The sequence below is a fragment of the Pan paniscus genome, chromosome 9, assembly GCF_029289425.2.
Source record: "Pan paniscus chromosome 9, NHGRI_mPanPan1-v2.0_pri, whole genome shotgun sequence".
Classification (NCBI taxonomy): Eukaryota; Metazoa; Chordata; class Mammalia; order Primates; family Hominidae; genus Pan; species Pan paniscus.
This window is the reverse complement of record NC_073258.2, coordinates 33,491,992-33,509,914: the sequence shown is the minus strand read 5'-3', so window position 1 is coordinate 33,509,914 and position 17,923 is coordinate 33,491,992. Positions and strand designations below refer to the sequence as shown.

Here is a 17,923-nt window from a genome sequence, read left to right as displayed (position 1 = left end):
GGGTGCCCTGGTTGATATGGTCTGGCTCTGTGTCCCCAGGGAAATCTCATATTGAATTGTAATCTGAAATATAATCCCCTCATGTTGGGGGAGACGCCTTGTGGGAGGTAATTAGATCATGGGGGTGGTCCCCCCCATGCTGTTTTCATGATAGTGAGTGAGTTCTCACCAGATCTTATGGCTTTATAAGAGGCTTTTTGCCTCTTTGCTCTGCACTTCTCCTTCCTTCCACACTGTGAAGAGGATGTGTTTGCTTCTCCTTCCACCATGATTCTAAGTTTCCTGAGGCCCCCCCCAGCCATGCTGAACTGTAAGTCAATTAAACTTCTTTTTAAATAAATTACCCAGTCTTGGCTATGTCTTTATTAGTGGTGTGAAAATGCACTAATACAGTAAATTGGTACCAGGTAGTGGAGCGCTGCTGTAAAGATACCCAAAAATGAAGCAACTTTGGAACTCGGTAATGGGCAGAGATTGGGACAGTTTGGAGGGCTCAGAAGAAGACAGAAAGATGTGGGAAAGTTTGGAATGTCCTAGAGACTTGTTGAATGGCTTTGACCAAAATGCTGTTGTTGATGGAGCAGTAAGGGAAGATCTTAAACTGGATCCTGAGAAGGACTTGAGTCTGAATAGGTGAAGTATGGGTTTAAAAGTGAACAGGGATAATGAACAGATTTGCTTAGGTAAAACAGTGCTTCAAACTAGGGTAAGACAAGAACAGAAAGTTTGAATGGCATCAGATTGTAAACTCTTCTGTTAGACATAAGGTTAGGAAAAAGGACTTGTGTCATTTTTCATATTCCTTGCACAGAATCTGGCACATAGGATACACTCAACAAGTATTTGTTGACTGCCTGACAGACCCCTGATGGGCTGGCTGGCTGGCTGGCTGACTGACTGACTGACTAGGAGAAAACTTCAAAAACTAGTTCCAAGAGTTTTCTCTTTAGGTAATGATAAAATTGATGTCTTAGGAAAACTCAGCTGTGATTGGTGTATAGAATGTCAGATGTGATGGAGGAGAATCATATACAATTAGAAAGTTCTTGCAGATTTTAGGAGGCAGAGACAGAAATGGACAAATGGGTCTGCTTGGAAATGGAAAAAAAAATGATGCTTTGAAGAGTTACTGTGAAGAATGAATAACCGAGAGGTCTCCCTTCCTTTACCGTGTCTCAGGTCAGATTCCCTAGAAGCAGAACCTGAGATGAGGATTTTAGTGCAAGAGACTTATTGAGGGAATACTCTGAGTTGAACCATGTAAGGGAGTGAGAGAAGGAGCCTAGAGCAAAGGAAGAAGCATGGCCAAGACATGTGTTCACTGGAAATCTACCCCCAGTCTGAAATGTGAAAGACACCAGAGAATTGCTCCCCTTTGAGGCAAGGGGACTGGCTACTATGCCCCAGAATCAGTCAATCATTGGCTGTCGGCTGTCTCCCTAGGTAAGAGGGAGGAGATCACAACCTCATAGGCATTTCCTGACTAGGTTTCTTTCAGTCAAAGGCAATTCTCAGAAGGGTGCAGCTGTGCGATGGTCACAGCCAGGACTCAAAGCAGCTGGAGTTTGGGTGCACTAGCCTGCTAAAAGGCACCTTGGGGGGGCACCAACAGTGTCTACTACACTATGCACTATAGTCAACCCTCTGTATCCACGGGTTCTGCATCTGCGGGTTCAACCAACTATGGATCAAAAATATTTAGAAAAAAAGAGCTATAAAAAATAACAATAGAATAATAAAAAATAATACAAACAAAAATACAGTATAACAACTATTTACTTAGCATTCACATTGTATTAGGCATTATAAATAATCTAGAGATGATTTAAAGTACACAGGGGGATGTGTGTAGGTTATATACAAATACTACTACATTTTATATAACGGACTTGAGCATCTACAGATTTTGGTATCCTAGGGGTCTTGAAACCAAGCCTCCATGGATACCCAGGGACAACTGTACTTTCTTCACATAGCACCCTGCTGAGAATCTTCTAACAGCTTCCCATCACATCCGGAATAAAATCCAAATCCTTTATCTTGACCTGAATAATGTGGCCCCTTTCTGCCTCTTTGGCTTTAACCACATACACTCTTTCTGTTTTCTTTCTTTCTTTCTTTCTTTCTTTCTTTCTTTCTTTCTTTCTTTCTTTCTTTCTTTCTTTCTTTCTTTTTCTTTAATTCTCTTTCTTTCTTTCTCTTTCTCTCTCTTTCTTTCTTTCTTTCTTCTTTCTTTTCCTCCCTCCCTCCCTCCCTCCCTTCCTTCCTTCCTCTGTCTTTCTCTCTTTCTTTCTTTCTCTCTCCCCTTCCCTCCCTGTCCCTTCCCTCCCTCCCTTCCCCTCCCCTCCCCTCCCCATCCCTTTCCTTCCCTTCCTGAGTTTCACTCTTGTTGCCCAGGCTGGAGTGCAGTGGCATGATCTCGGCTCACTGCAACCTCTGCCGCCCGAGTTCAAGCAATTCTCCTGCCTCAGCCTCCCGAGTAGCTGGGATTACAGGCGCCCACCACAATGCCTGGCTAGTTTTTTGTATTTTTAGTAGAGATGGGGTTTCACCATGTTGGCCAGGCTGGTCTTGAACTCCTGACCCTGGGTGATCCACCTGCCTCGGCCACCCAAAGTGCTGGGTAATTACAGGCATGAGCCACCGTGCCCATTCTATTTTTCTTTCTTAAACATGCCAGGCCCATCCTCATTTCGAGTCTCTGTGCTTGGTTTTCAGTCTGCTTGGAATACCTTTCCCCCAGATTTTCACAACTAACTTCTCATCTCATAGGCCTCTCTGTTCAAAGAGACCTTACACTGTCAGTTTCTCTGCCAGAGCCTGTGAACTGCACAAGCAGCTCTGTCCTCCTTACAGCTGTCGCCCTGGTGCCTTGATGTATGGACACCCAGTAAATATTGTTGAATGAATAAGCAATTAGTTGGAGAGAAATGATTAAGCAGTATGGGTTCAAGGTCTCGCTGAGAGAGTGGATAACTGTAAAAGAAGTGGAAACACTGACAGAAATAAGAACTGTGAAGGGTGAGACAGTTTGTGCAGAAAGATATGAAATTTTGCTTTAGACATTGAATTTGAGATATATGGTAGTGGCAAAAGAGTGCAGTGATTAGGAGCACAGCTTCTTGAACAAAATTCATGTCCCAGTGCCACCACATACCAGTTGTATGATCTTGGCCAAGTTAATGCCTCTGTGCCTCAGTTTCCTCAACTGTAAATAAGGATAATAATATTACCTATCTCATAAAGTTGTTGAGAGAACTAAATAAGGTAGTATCTATAAATCACATAAATGGAGTCTGGCTATAGTACTGTTTTTCATGGAATTTAAGGAGTTCTGCATGTGAAAGAGACAGTTTCAGCCGGGACTGGGACTACAGTTGGGTGAGTGAAGTATCACTGGGACACAATTTGAGGAGGCATTCGCTCTGAGGGTTCTGTGAGGGCCCTGCACAGCTTCCTTAAATTTTGCCTCATTGGCCTTCACTCCCCTCACCCTAGACCTGGCCTTGGAAAACCCTTTATTGGTAAGATTCTCTAAATCTTGACGCCTGTAACATCTCCTCCCTCTGGCCTTAGTGGGAGTGGTTTCTTGCTCTTTCTAATTTCTGGGTGGCCTAACTGTCCTTCAGTTGCTTCTTAGCCTTTACTGTCACTTACATAACCAATTCCCTGCAGTCAGTTTCCTCTGCTCAAATACTCTGAGTAGATTCTGTTTTCCTGATTGGACCCTGACTGATGTAACAACTAATATACTCCGATGCTCCATAATAAGCAATAGAACTTCAGGGAGGTGAGGGAAGAAGCTAGCATTTATGGAATGACTTCCATATGTTAGGTAATTTTACATATAAGATATTTAATCCCTGTCAGATAGTGGAGTGATGCTCACTAGATAATTTTTAATGAGAAATCTGAAATTCAGGGAGGTATAGTGCATCTAGTGTCACTAAGAAACAGAGCTAGGGTTCAAATGTAGTTTGAAGGTAGAGTTAATACCCTTTCACCATGCAAAGCATCTAGGGGCATCCAGATTGTGGGTAAACTCCCATTACACTACAATAATTCATTCGTATTTTTTTTTCCCCTGTGAGAGATTTTTTTTTTTCCCAGAGAAATACTGTCTGACAATGATCAGCACCTATGGACCTCCTCCTCTTCTTTTTTTCTTCTTTATTTATTGAGGTCACATAATGCAAAATTAATAATTTTAAAGTGAGAAATTTAGTAGCATTTAGTACATTCACACTGTTGTGTAACTAACATCTCTATCTAGTTCCAAAATATTTCCATCATTTCAAAATAAAACCCCTTACCCATTAAGCTTCTCTTCAATCCCCTCTCCTCCCTGCTGCTGGCAACCATCAGTATATGTTCTGTTTTTATAGATTTACCTATTCTGATATTTCATGTAAATGGAATCATACAATATGTCACCTTTTTTATGTCTGGCTTCTTTCATTTAGCATGTTTTTGAGGTTTGTCCATTTTTTAGCAAATATCAGTACTTCATTCTTTTTTATGGCTGAATGATATTCCATCTGTGTTATACATTGTACTATCATTTGTTTATCCATTCATCTATTGATGGACATTTGGTTACCACATGTTGGCTATTGTAAATAGTGCTGCTATGAACATGTGTGTACATGTACTTGAGTATCTGTTTTCAATTCTTTTGGCTATTTATGAACTCATTAACTTATAGCTTATTTTTCTATTATAATTTCTAATTCCTATTAATTTCAGTTTACAAAATGAAAACAGAGTAACAAATTTCTGTTAAAATGTTTTTTCTCTTTTTGAAGACTTATGTCTATAGTCTTATAATCTAGTTTTAATTTAATCTGCAAGTTTTGTTTATCTATCTGCCACGGTATATGTGTTTTTATATGTGTATATGTGTGTGGGTAACAGAGAGTGAAAGCGGGGGTAAGAATAGAGGATTTTTGTTGTTGTTGTTGTTGAACATTTAATATAGCCATTGTGAGACTCGAAGGTTATTACAACCACTGGCTTGTTTTTCATATCAATATTAGCAGATTTTATGTAAAGTAACATTTCTAGGTCAAAGAGGCCAAGCTTCTTTCAAGGTGAGTGCTAACAGAGAAAGATCATTTGAAAATCTGGGCAAATTTCAATGCAAAATAGCAATAAATGCAGCTATTTTCAGTTATCTATAAATAAAATTATGTTTCTCTCAGAACAAATAAGAGCAGATGAGGGAGGGATCATTGTATTTTTGTAATTTATGTAAGAAGAAAATATGATTAAAATAAATTGAATGCACAAATAAATGGCTCAGGTGCAAATTATTTATTTGTGAAACAAAACCTCTTGAAAAGAGAAGAATGCTGATGGCAACTTAGTATGCAATATACTGCACTCCTCTTCTTACCCTTACATTTTCAAAGTCATACATAGTAATTTAGTTGCACTCCTGTTTATATTAGTGGGAGTTTTAAAACTTAAATTTCTGCACACAGCTTTGAAAATGTATAGGTCAAAGTAAACTGTTAATGAAAAACTGTTTTTCATTTTCAGTGAAATAGTTTAAATCTCTCACCGAGGATGTCCTAGAAGGCACCTTCCTTCTAGTCACAGGAGAAGAATTACAGTATAATGTTACTATTTGGAGGTCAGCATCTTTAAAGCAACATAGATAAGAAATCATATTAAAGAGAAAAGAAATGTTTCCCAACCCTAAAGAACATAAAAGTTCAAGACCTATGTTGTTTTATAGTAAGCAAAGGACACTGGATATTTTCAATAGACCCTTTCAGCTGGGTGCGTTTAATCAGTAATAGAGGCAGGCTAAGGTGAATTTTAATTAGGACTAAATTGTGGTATTACTCTTTCATACCCTGAACATCTGTTCCCTTCAGAAATGATGATTTATGCAGGCTATCAGAGCAGACAGCTTGCTACAGCTTATGTCACGGTTAGTAAGAAACTGGTGGTAGCATTTCAGAAAACCAGCATCTAAATGGAGACTGGCCAGTGTATAATACACAGGTAATAGAGGGAGGGAAGTATGATGTGTCCATTTTTAATTTTGAAGCCAAATATTGACTTGACTTAAAAAATTATCTTCTAGACCATCTGTTGTTAATGAAGAAAGTAACTTGGACAATGAATGGGTTGATGCTTCCTACTGATATCAAAAGACGGAAAACCAAGCCTGTTCTTTCTATTAGAATGAAGAAACTTACTGAGAGGACCTCAGTCCGAATTCTGTTCTTTAAGAATGGCATGGGGCAGGATGGGCATGAGATTACAGTGGGAAAAGAAACAATGAAAAAGGTAATTTTTAATTAAATATTGAACTATGAATTTAATTTCAAAGTTTTGTGGCTGTTGAAATGTGTTGTTTTCTTCTTCTAAATATCGATGCCAACAAATAGAAATATTAAGAAGACATTATATAGAACTAAAAAATTCTGTATAAACCTGTTTATAAGTCTGCTTATTACACTAATACCATAAATTACCTTAGCAAAGCAACAATATTTCAGGAAATTATTTGGCTAACATAGTTAGCCATTTACCTAGTTAAAATGTTATGTTTCTACTAGAGAAAACATTCTAAACATTCCAATTAGTTACAATATTTTATAAGCTATTTAGATTGAAGCCAGTCTAAGCTAGCTTCCAGTCTCAAATCTGCCTCTTTTCATTTAGAATAGTGGTAAGACCTAAAAGCATCCTTGCTCCTCTAAAGAATTAGCAAAGCCCCAAATCACTAAAATGCAGTTTCAAAGTATTCATATAAGTTTTTAAAAACATATCTAAGGGGCCTAAGAAAAATCATGAAACAAGCAAACTTTAAAAAACAGAATTTAAAGTATTACTTGTCATACAAATGCGTGTTTCTTAGAAGGTGTTTGTACTTTCTAAAACATCTTTGATATTAAAAAATACCGAGAAGCTAATGGGAATTTGAAACACACATACATTTTTATACAGATAAGGATTTTTCAACCAATTTAAAAGCAACCTAATAATAATATAGTAACAAATGTGTTAAGAATGTATGAGAGACAGTAAAACATAACCAAACGCCTAGGCTTGAATCTTGGCTTCACCATTCACTAGCTATGAGGCCTTGGACACCTTTGTTTCCCTGAGTCTCAGTTTCTTCATCTAAAAAACCAGAGATAACAGTAGTGCCTACTTCATAGAGTTGCTGTGAGGATTTAATGTGATATTATGCATCGAGGACGATGCCTGGCACCCAGAAAGTTCCCATTAAATGTTTTCTAGTCTCATTTTTGAGACTCATAATATGCACCTAACAGAAATTAGTTTTCTTTCTAATGGAAAATTTTTATTATGAAATCAAGACAATTTTGTTATACTATACTATTTCGAATTGAATGTTGCTTGAAACAGGTGAATAGTTGACTAGATACTGGAATTTTAATCAAAATATCTACTTCTTCATTTATGTATTTTTGTGGTTGTTTTACAACCACAACTGGTTAAGAGCATTTACCAAGGAGCTGGGAAACCTTAGTTTTATTTCCTTCTTATCTGCAGATTTTGATTATGATATTAAGGGATATTACACAGCAGAGCAAATTGCTAAGGCAAGTTATAACATCTTCCCTGGCCATTTTGAAAAATAGAGAAGATGAACGTATCTCTTGGACTGTTAAAATGCAGTCATTCTTGGAGACAGAAGCTATGTTAGATAACCTCTTGAGTTCACTTCAGTTCAATCTCATAATTCCATGCCTTAGTGGTAAAATTGGAGTAATAGTCACTCTTACAGATTATATGTTCTTAGATGAAATGTTGAGTATAAATAAAAATGTCACTGCTATTTTGCTTTTTGTCTCTAGAAAGGAATTTATTTAAAACTGGATGATCAATGAAGTCTTTAGCTTACTTTTTTCTTTTATGATTTGTAGAAAATATTTAAAGAATTTTCACAAATTCATGATAGAACTCATGATAGAACATGATTTAGTAACAAATGTATTTGTAAATATTTGCCTCAGTATCACATTTAAGAATGAGGTAAAGGAGAAGAGGCAACAAAATGCTGATCTTGGGTGTCAATAAGAACTTTTTGGAAGGGAAAAACAAGGCTTGCTAATTATTTTGTAAATAAAATTTAAATTTTGAAAGTGTTGTTGATAATCATAGGATCATGCTCTATTTATATATTAGACACCAAATCAGTAATAGAAATAAGTAAGTGGCATAGTCTTAAGAGAAAAACAAATTATTTTCTCTTTTATGATAAAATATTAGGAATGTTAACTATTTCTCAATTACTACTAAGTAATGTAAAACTGAAGTAGAATGTAAAGGATTCTAATATGGTGAAGGTTATTGCAATGAGATAAGAAGAGATTTATTGAGAATGGGTGGTACAATAAGGTAGTTAAAGCATAAAAGTCCTCTATGAGCACAGAATAGAGCCAAGGGGAAATGACTCTATTTTAATTATAAGTAGAACATCAAAAGGAAATCCATTTATTTACTTTAGGAATTAATTAAGAAGTTTGAAATGAGGGCCAAAATGATATATTCCTTTACTAAACTCTGGAATACTGGAACTATAGCACATCTCTTTGCGATTTAAATCTGATGATTTTAGAATTACTTGATATGGCTTCAGTAATCACACAGCATGTGCTACTGTAAGATATAGGCTAAACATACACATCCATGGGTTGAAAAAGGTATTAAGAAAAATTTGTGGGCATAAGATGCCAAATTAATGGGAAATGAAATATGGCTGATATGGATACACAACTTTGAGATTAGCATCATGGTGGATAAGTTTTATTCTCTTCCAATTACATCTTGGATTCATTTTCAGATAATTGATGGCTGTGTGGATTATTTTATTATTCAAGATAGCATTTCTTTTATGAAAAATGTTTAATTTTTTCCCAGTAGTTAATAATTATATCTTACTTATTTGGTTTTTTGCTTGGTTTGCTACTATCACCAATAGCAGGAAATTACAGTGGTGAAGAAAATGATGAAAAAGATAATGAAATGAATGTAACAATAAAAAAAACCAAAAAACGCTGTCCTCTTGCTCCCGTTTGAACTGGCTGTTTTCTATGATCTCTATCCTGGGATCTCTCTTCACTATCAACTTGGGAGTTATCGTTCTCTCTCTCCTTTGTTGGATTTCTTTTCCCTGATTCTCTAGTTTTCCTGTACCTCCTGTATTCTGCTGTGTGCATATTTCAGTGGCTTCCCAAAAAAGAGAACACAGATGGTGAATATTTTGAAATCTTGGGAAATATTTTTTCTTTCAAATATTAAACGTATTGCTCCATTGATTTTTGTTGCTAGTGTTGCTGTTGAGAAGTCTGATATCAGACTGATTCATCGTCCTTTGTAGGTGACACAAAGGATGAAAACATTTAGAACCATCTCTTTATTGACAGTGTTCAAAATTTTTTTCAAGATGTGCTGGATACTCAGGATGTCTTTTCAGTTTGAAAAGTGTCATCCTTTTCTTTTGAGATGTTTTGTTAAACTGTATATATTTCTGACAATATCCTTTTACTGTAGGTTTTCTGTTATTATTTTATGGAACTCCTACTTTTATATGTTGGATCTTACGAACTGAACTTCTAATTTTCTTATCAGGGAGATTTGCTTATCTTTGCCTGTCAACCCAATGAATATTTTGCTTCTCCTTGTACAGTCTGTGTTTTCTCTGAGTACTTGTTTTTTTTGTTTGTTTGTTCATTTTGTTTTGTTTTGCAGGGTGGGGGCATTGCTTTTGTTTTATTTGATTTTGATCTTTAATGTTACAGACTTACTTTAAATATGAGTTACTCCTCCATCAATATTTAAAAGTGAAGAATTAAAAAGTTGGTTGAAAAGTTGTGAGCATAGGTTTGTGTTATTGACAGATGGATTTCACCGGAGAGTGTTTTGACTAGGATTTTTCACTGGGGTTGGGTTCCTAATTATCAGTGTCTTTTCTCTGGAGTTAATCAATTTCACCACATAAAGTCTGCCAATTTGAGCAATGTACTAGCCAAGTGGAGAAGGGGGCTAAGAGTTTCACTTTCAATATGTAGATTTTCATTTAATTGTCCTCTTTTCAGTAAGAGGTTTAGTCTCTCCAGAGAGCAAATCTCATGTCTACTCTTCTGATAGCAAAAGTATAGTTGCCTGACTGGTTGATGTGGGAAGGGTTCTGGATGTTTATCTGTTTTCTATATAGTCAACCTGTTTTCAGCCCAACTTTTAGAGGTACCTGATATCTCAAATTTATGAGCCTTTTTGGGGTACTGCAATACAAGTAAAATTTACTTTTACTAGTTTAAGTTTTGACTTTTCTGGTCTGCTAAATCATTTACCACTTAATTATCTTCCCACCTTTCTGGTTCTCTTTTTTGGAAAATATGTAGTGTCAATCTTTTAATATTAATAATAATTGATTCATAATTATTGATTTTTATAGATAAAAATGAATAATTCTAATATTTTCTTCCTATCCCGATTGTTTTGCCCAATTTCTTGGGGTTTATGCAGCATAATTTGTGCTATATAATAATATAGTGTTATATATTATGACATATATATATGCTATGTATAATATAATGTTAACTTACTTCAAAGAGAACAGAATACTTTTCCTCCGTTACCTGGAGGCGTCATATACTTACTGTAGGCAAAAGGACCACAGTTTTTTTCAAAGTGTGGTCCACAGAACACTTGCATCAGAATCGTCTGGCCTTTCTGTTAAAAAATCAGACTCCTAAGCCCCACTTAAAGCCTATTGAGTTAAGAATTCTTGAGTGTGGGCCCTGGGAATCTGAATTTCAACAAATGTCTCCAGATGATTCCTAGCTACTCTAAAGTTTGAGAATTCTTATTCCAGTGTTCTAAAACTTCAAACTTACTATATGATGGAAATCTTCATAGAGTTCCTTTTTGCTTGTTCTCCTGTACTTCTCATGTAGTTTAAGAGAAAAAAATAACGTGTGAGACAGAATAAAAGAGGTTGGGGGAAGTTAGATAGCTAGTTTTTAGATTAGAATGAGTGTAGGGAGTTCAGAAATCGGGAAATAGAAAACATCTACAAGTTGGCAGAAAAAGAGTGGTTATGTGTAGCAAGTCTGGCTTAGGAAAAAAATACTCCCTTTATATTTATATGTGAGCATATTTCATTGTAATTACTTTTTCCTGTTATTACTGAAAAAACATGTAAGTATTGAGGGAATTACTCCTATATGGATGTTAAGGTATAAAAAAACAATAGACTTTATCAGATGCCTTTAAGCCATGAGAAATATATATTTCTATGATGTTTACCATTTATTAATAAAAAAACTTAATAAGCTTAAACAAAAAATTAAGAAAATTTTCAAGCTTAAGAAAGGCCCAATTCAATTGAAATAACACAATATAATGGTATGATTGCAGAATGTTCACACACAAATTAGTAACTATGGCAGCAGAGATTTTCCCAATAGTGTGGGTAAAATAATTTAGAGAGTATCTTAAGAGATTCAAAAAGGAGAACCTGGGGTAGCAAAATTTGATTAAGGATGCTCAACATGGATTCCGACAGAAGAGGTCATGCATAATTAGTATGTTGGAACTTCTTTAAAGAGCTTTTTATGAAATATGAAGAAAAGTCCATTGATATTACTTGTTATTTAAAAATTAGGCTAGTTTTTTAAATCAGAGATTAATATCTGATTAAAAACACAAAAGAAGAGTTTTAAAAATATGGAATTTGATAATATGGTTTATTCTTAAGATTCTATGAATAGCCAGTTGCCTTTTCATTATTTAATGTGAATTTCTATATATAATTGAGTTATTTTAGAATATTATAAGTAATTATTTATAGTCAGAATTTTTTTAAAAATGAAAGTCTCAAAAAAGCAAAAAGAAAAAAGAATGTATTTAATGGAAATAAAAACAAATGAGAATTATCAGTCTAAAGATTCATTTACTTTACTGATGGTAGTTAAGGATAGTCCTTAATATTATTTAGGAGCAGTTAAGACATTAACATGGCCGGGCGTGGTGGCTTATGCCTATAATTCCAGCACCTTGGGAGGCCAAGGTGGGCAGATCACCTAAGGTCAGGTGGGCAGATCACCTAAGGTCAGGAGTTCGAGACCAGCCTGGCCAACATGGTGAAACCCTGTCTCTACTAAAAATACAAAAATTAGCTGGGCATGGTGGCAGGCACCTGTAATCCAAGCTACTTGGGAGGCTGAGGCAGGAGAATTGCTTGAACCTTAGAGGCAGAGGCTGCAGTGAGCCAAGATCATGCCACTGCACTCCAGACTGGGCAACAGAGCAAGACTCCATTAACAACAAAAAAAAGACATAAACATGATATTAAATTTGAAAGTTAAAATGTATTTCTGTGTTTTTTATTAAAATTATTTTATATATGTACATTTTATATTTTAACATATTTTAATTGTTAAGAACATATAACAATAATGGTTACCTTGAAGCGTTTATTAGATTAGTGTCCATGCATACCTTACCATTAAAGAATCTTTGATGAACTTTATCGAGTTTCTGGACATTAGAATCACAGGATTTTATGAAGTCTTCTAGTCAAGCTACTCAAAAAACTGAAACTTAGACAAGCTGACTGCCATATCCAAAGTGGATCAAGTGAAATAGCTAGTACTATAACCCATTTTCTGATTTTTAAGAGCAATATTATTTATTATTCAAAACTTCTCTTAATATTACTTTTTCTTAAATTTTAATTCCTAATGTGTCCTGTCTTAAAAATAATTTAACATAACCATTATTTCCTACTTGGAGTAATTAGTATCAGACTGGCCATTCCATTCTATACAACTGAAAAACTGGACAAAATATGTGACAACAATTTTTAGGTATTAGACAACAGGAAGCATCAGCTGTAATGCCTAAGAGAAGGGGAAAAGTTGAAGTGACTCCTAAAGTTCACTATGTCTTTGTACCTGGAGGCAATTTATGGATCGTAGTAGAGAGAGAGAGAGAGAGGGAGGGAAAGAGTGAGAGAGAGAGAAGAGAGAATCTGAGAAAAGCACAGTGTTTCCCATAAACTGAAGAGAAAGACATCAAAGTTCTAGGTAGCTGAAATTTGCAGGGCAATACCATAAGAGGGAGCTATTTGTAGAATAGTTCTCAAATTTTGTGTAAGCATCCCCTCATGTCTTTGGCTGACTATTAAGTTGCTTATGCGTAGGGTGAACTCCACAAGGCCTGACACAAACAACTGCCAGGAAAAGAACAGCTAATTAGGATGTAAAAGGGAAACAAGTATGGGAGTATGTGCAGGGTAAGGAGACATTTGCATTTTGACCAGTTGGAGAGGAGAGGTCTTGTTGAGCTTGTTAAACAAATTGATGAAGATTCCAGTAAAGGTAATTTATATCCAGAAGAAAAGTTGATCAATAGAAACAGACCCCAAAATAGAGTTAACAGAAAAAGACATTTAAACAGTGATTATAAATATGTTCACGTATTAAAAAAAACATGAATATAATGTGAAGAGAACTGGAAACTTAAAATAGAACCAGTGGAACTTCTAGTTCTAAAAATTACAATATCTTAACTGCAAAAAAAACAAAAAACAAAACAAACAAAAAAAAACCTGGGTTTAACAGCAGGTTAGATATTAGAGAAGAAAAGATCCGTGAACTTCAAGACAGGGCAATAAAGCTATCCAAACTGCAGTGTAGAGAAGCAGAAGGAAAAGGCTGAAAACAAGGACTGAGTGTCAGTAACTTGTGGGATGATATCAGTGAGTCTAATAGACGTATAATTGGAGCCCTAGAAAGACTGAGAAGGCTGTGAATATTTGAAGTAATAATGGCCAGAATTTTTCCTGAGTTCATGGTTCATGGAAAACAACCCACATATCTAAGAAGCTCAATGCACCTCTGGTAGAAAGATAACCAGATTAAGGACATAAATCACATTGCTGTAAGCAGTGATAAATAGAAAAGCTTAAAAGCAACCAGAGGGGAGGAAACACATTAATTACAGGGATACATATGTAAGAATAAAAGCTGACTTCTCTTTAGAAATAATGCAAGACAGAAGATAGCAGATATCTTTAAAGTGTGGAGAGAGATAATATGTTTAAAGCGCTGAAAGAAAAACCTGGTTATCTTATTATTTTATATTACGTGAAAATATCTTTTAAAAAAATCTTTGAAATAAAAGCATTCTCAGGCAAACAGAATATGAAGCACATGTGTCCAGCAGACCTAAACTATAAGAAATATTAAAGGATATTTTTCACTGGAAGAAAATGATACCAGAAACAAATTTGGGTATGCACAAAGAAATTATTTTAAATGTACCTGGTACATTCACTTTTATAGACCCTTTGCTGCTTATTGAGCCATTCCCAGTACATTTAAAAGGATTAAAATTATTTTAAGTATGTTTCCTGGCTGCAAAAGAATTAAATTAGAAATAAATAACCAAATATATCAGGTCACTCACTCTCCAGCTGTGGAGAGTTGTTTAATGTAGACATTAAACTCCCTTTCATGTATTTATCTTAATTGATTATATTTAATATTATATATATTATCCTTTAATAGACATTATATATATTATCTTTGATAGACATTAAACTCCCTTTCATATATACACCTATCCTATTAATCTTGTCCTTCTAGATATAGAACTCTAATACAACATAAATTACCAAAACTGAGACAGAAGAAAATTTATATCTCAGAATCTCTCTATGTATTAAATAAATCAAATTTATAATTAAAAACTTTTCAAAAAACAAAATTCCAAGACCAAATGATCTCATTGTTGAATTTTATCAACCTTTCATGAGAAAATAATATCAGTTGTACACAAACCTTTTAGAAAATAGAGAAAACAGGAAAACTTCCCCCTCACATGATGAGACTAGCATTATAAAGACATTACTAGAAAAGAAAATTCATACCAATATCCTCCTAATCATAGATGCAAAATTCCTTCAAAAAGTATTAACAAATCAAATCCAACAATACATCATGATCAAGTGAGTTTTATCCCAGGAATGCAAAGTTGGTGTATTAGTCTGTTTTCATGCTGCTGATAAAGACATACCTGAGACTGGGCAATTTACAAAAGAAAGAGGTTTATTGGACTTACAGTTTCACATGACTGAGGAAGCCTCATAATCATGGTGGAAGGCAAACAGCACGTCTCACATGGTGGTGGCAAGAGAGAGAGCGAAAGCCAAGCGAAACAGTTTCCCCTTATCAAACCATCAGGTCTTGTGAGACTTATTCACAACCACAAGAACAGTATGGGTGAAACTGCCCCCATGATTCAATTATCTCCCACTGTGTCCCTCCCACAAAACGGAATTATGGGAGTACAATTCAAGATGACATATGGGTGGGAACACAGAGCCAAACCATATCAGTTGGTTTAACAACAGACAATGTAGTTGACCACCTTAAGAGAATATGGAAAAAGCCATATGCTCATTTCAGTAGGTATTGGAGAGGAATTTGACAAAATTTAATATTCACTTATTAAAAAAACAAAAAAAATTTTTCATAGCAAACTTGAAATAGAAGGGAATTTCTTCAATCTGGTCAAGAATGTCTACTAAACACTGATTTAACTGCATACCTAATGATGAAAGACTGAACTGTTTTCCTCAAGATCAGGATCAAGGCAAAGATGTCCTCTCTTTTCATTTCAGCTTAACATGCTATTGGGGGCCCTACCCTGTGATAAGTCAAGAAAAAAGTAGTAAAAAGGGTATAAATTTGAAAGGAAGAAATAAAAACTATTTTATTTATAGACAATGTGATAAGAACATCAAATACCTTAAAGAACCTACATAAAAGCTAGTAGAACTAAGGAATACATTCAGCAAGTTTGCAGGATACAAGGTCAGTGAAATTCTATATGCTAGTGACAATTAGAAAGTGAAATTTAAGGAGAATGGGACGTCTAGCTTCAGAGCGGGAACCTTCGTTGTGATGAAAAAGGGAATTAAATATGGGTGATGTTGAGAAAGGCAAGAAGAGTTTTTGTTCAGAAGTGTGCCCAGTGCCACACCATGGAAAAGGGAGGCAAGCACAAGACTGGGCCTAATCTCCATGGTCTCTTCGGGCAGAAGACAGGTCAGGCCATTGTATTCACTTACACAGATGCCAATAAGAACAAAGGCATCACCTGGGGAGAGGATACACTGATGGAGTATTTGGAGAGTCCCAAGAAGTACATCCCTAGAATAAAAATGATCTTTGCCAGCATTAAGAAGAAGGCAGAAAGGGCAGACTTGTTAGCTTGTCTTAAAAAAGCTACTAAATGAGTAATAATTTGCCACTGCCTTATTTATTACAAAACAGAAATGTCTCATGACTTTTTTATGTATACCATACTTTAATAGATTTCATACACCAGAATTCAGGTCATGAATGACTGACAGAATATTTTGTTGGGCAGTCCTGATTTAAAACTAAGACTAGCTTCTGGTTAAATGAATATTTTCAGTTTTTGAATTTTAATAGTAATTTGAATTCAGTAAATGCTATCACTGTTTACCCCTTCTAAAGCTATGATTAGACTTCATTAATAATTTTCACCTTTTCACAAAGATGGTGAATGCCATCTTAAAACTTACTGGTGATTGGTTTTATATTTAGATGTTTGTAACTGGTTATGTGAATATATTTAAATACTGGGGAAATTCCTTCACTGTCTCAGAACCAAGCAAGATTCACCTGTGTTTTGTGTTCATTTGCCTCTTAAAGGCAAGGGTTGAAGATAAATAAGGTAGCAACGTCTACTTTATATTTTTGGCCCTAACTATGCCAATCTAATTAGAATTCCCTGTATTTAAAATGGTTCCTTTTACTTACTGAAAGGAATTTTAGTGTGGTTTATGTGTAATATCAAAGGTTATTTAACACTTCTCACATTTTATAGATGATCTATGAGGTCATATGCTTTTAAAATAGCAAGTTTTTTAATGTTTAAATTGAGTTTATTTTAGGCAGGCAAAATTGATTTAATGTTTGAGAAATAATTTTATGTAATTCCTATTACAGAATAAAAAATTATGGATAATCTTTTATTATTATTATTATTTTAATTTATTGTACTTTAAGTTCTGGGATACATGTGCAGAACGTTCAGGTTTGTTACTTAGGTATACACGTGCCATGGTGGTTTGCTGCACCCATCAAACTGTCATCTACATTAGGTATTTCTCCTGATGTTATCCCTCCCCTAGCCCCCCACCCCCTGACAGGCTGTGGTGTGTGATGTTCCCCTCCCTGTGTCCATGTGTTCCCATTGGTCAGCTCTCACCTATGAGTGAGAACATGTGGTGTTTGGTTTTCTGTTCTTGTGTTAATTTTCTGAGAATGATGGTTTCATCCATGTCCCTGCAAAGGACATGAACTCATCCTTTTTTTATGGCTGCATAGTGTTCCATGGTGTATATGTGCCACATTTTCTCTATCCAGTCTATCATTGATGAGCATTTGAGTTGGCTTCAAGTCTTCGCCATTGTGAACAGTGCCACAATAAACATACGTGTGCATGTGTCTTATAAACTTCACTCTTGAACTCTTTACAATCTAAGTCAAACTAAGTAATAATTTAGGATTGTCTTTAAACAGCCATTCAGAAACATAAAACTGTAGAACTGCTGTGTATTTGTGATCGGGAATAGTGCTTTTGCCAACTTAAAAGGATTAAAATAGAGGAGATATACACACACACACACACAAAAAGGAAAATGAAATGTAAAAATCCAATACCACAACACTCAAACACATGAAATACTTAACTATTCATTTAACACAATATGTGCAAGACTTATACAGTGAAAACAACAAATAATTGCTGAGAGAAATGAAAGAAGGTCCAAGAGATATACCATGTTCATGGACTGGAAACTTCAAAATTATTATGATGCCAGTTTCCTGCA

The 17,923-nt window shown here is 35.2% G+C and overlaps 1 protein-coding gene and 1 pseudogene across 3 annotated transcripts in view; both read left to right on the top strand.

Annotated features, from left to right (window-relative positions):
* DCDC1 (doublecortin domain containing 1) overlaps positions 1 to 17,923 on the top strand; it is a 497,588-nt gene that overhangs the window by 70,197 nt on the left and 409,468 nt on the right. For all 3 annotated transcript variants that reach the window (XM_055094254.2, XM_055094255.2, XM_057299130.1), the window contains exon 7: positions 6,095 to 6,300. In XM_055094254.2, coding sequence (XP_054950229.2) covers positions 6,095 to 6,300 — 206 coding nt within the window. The remainder of the gene's footprint in view (positions 1 to 6,094; positions 6,301 to 17,923) is intronic.
* On the top strand, positions 15,982 to 16,297 carry LOC106635256 (cytochrome c-like; annotated as a pseudogene).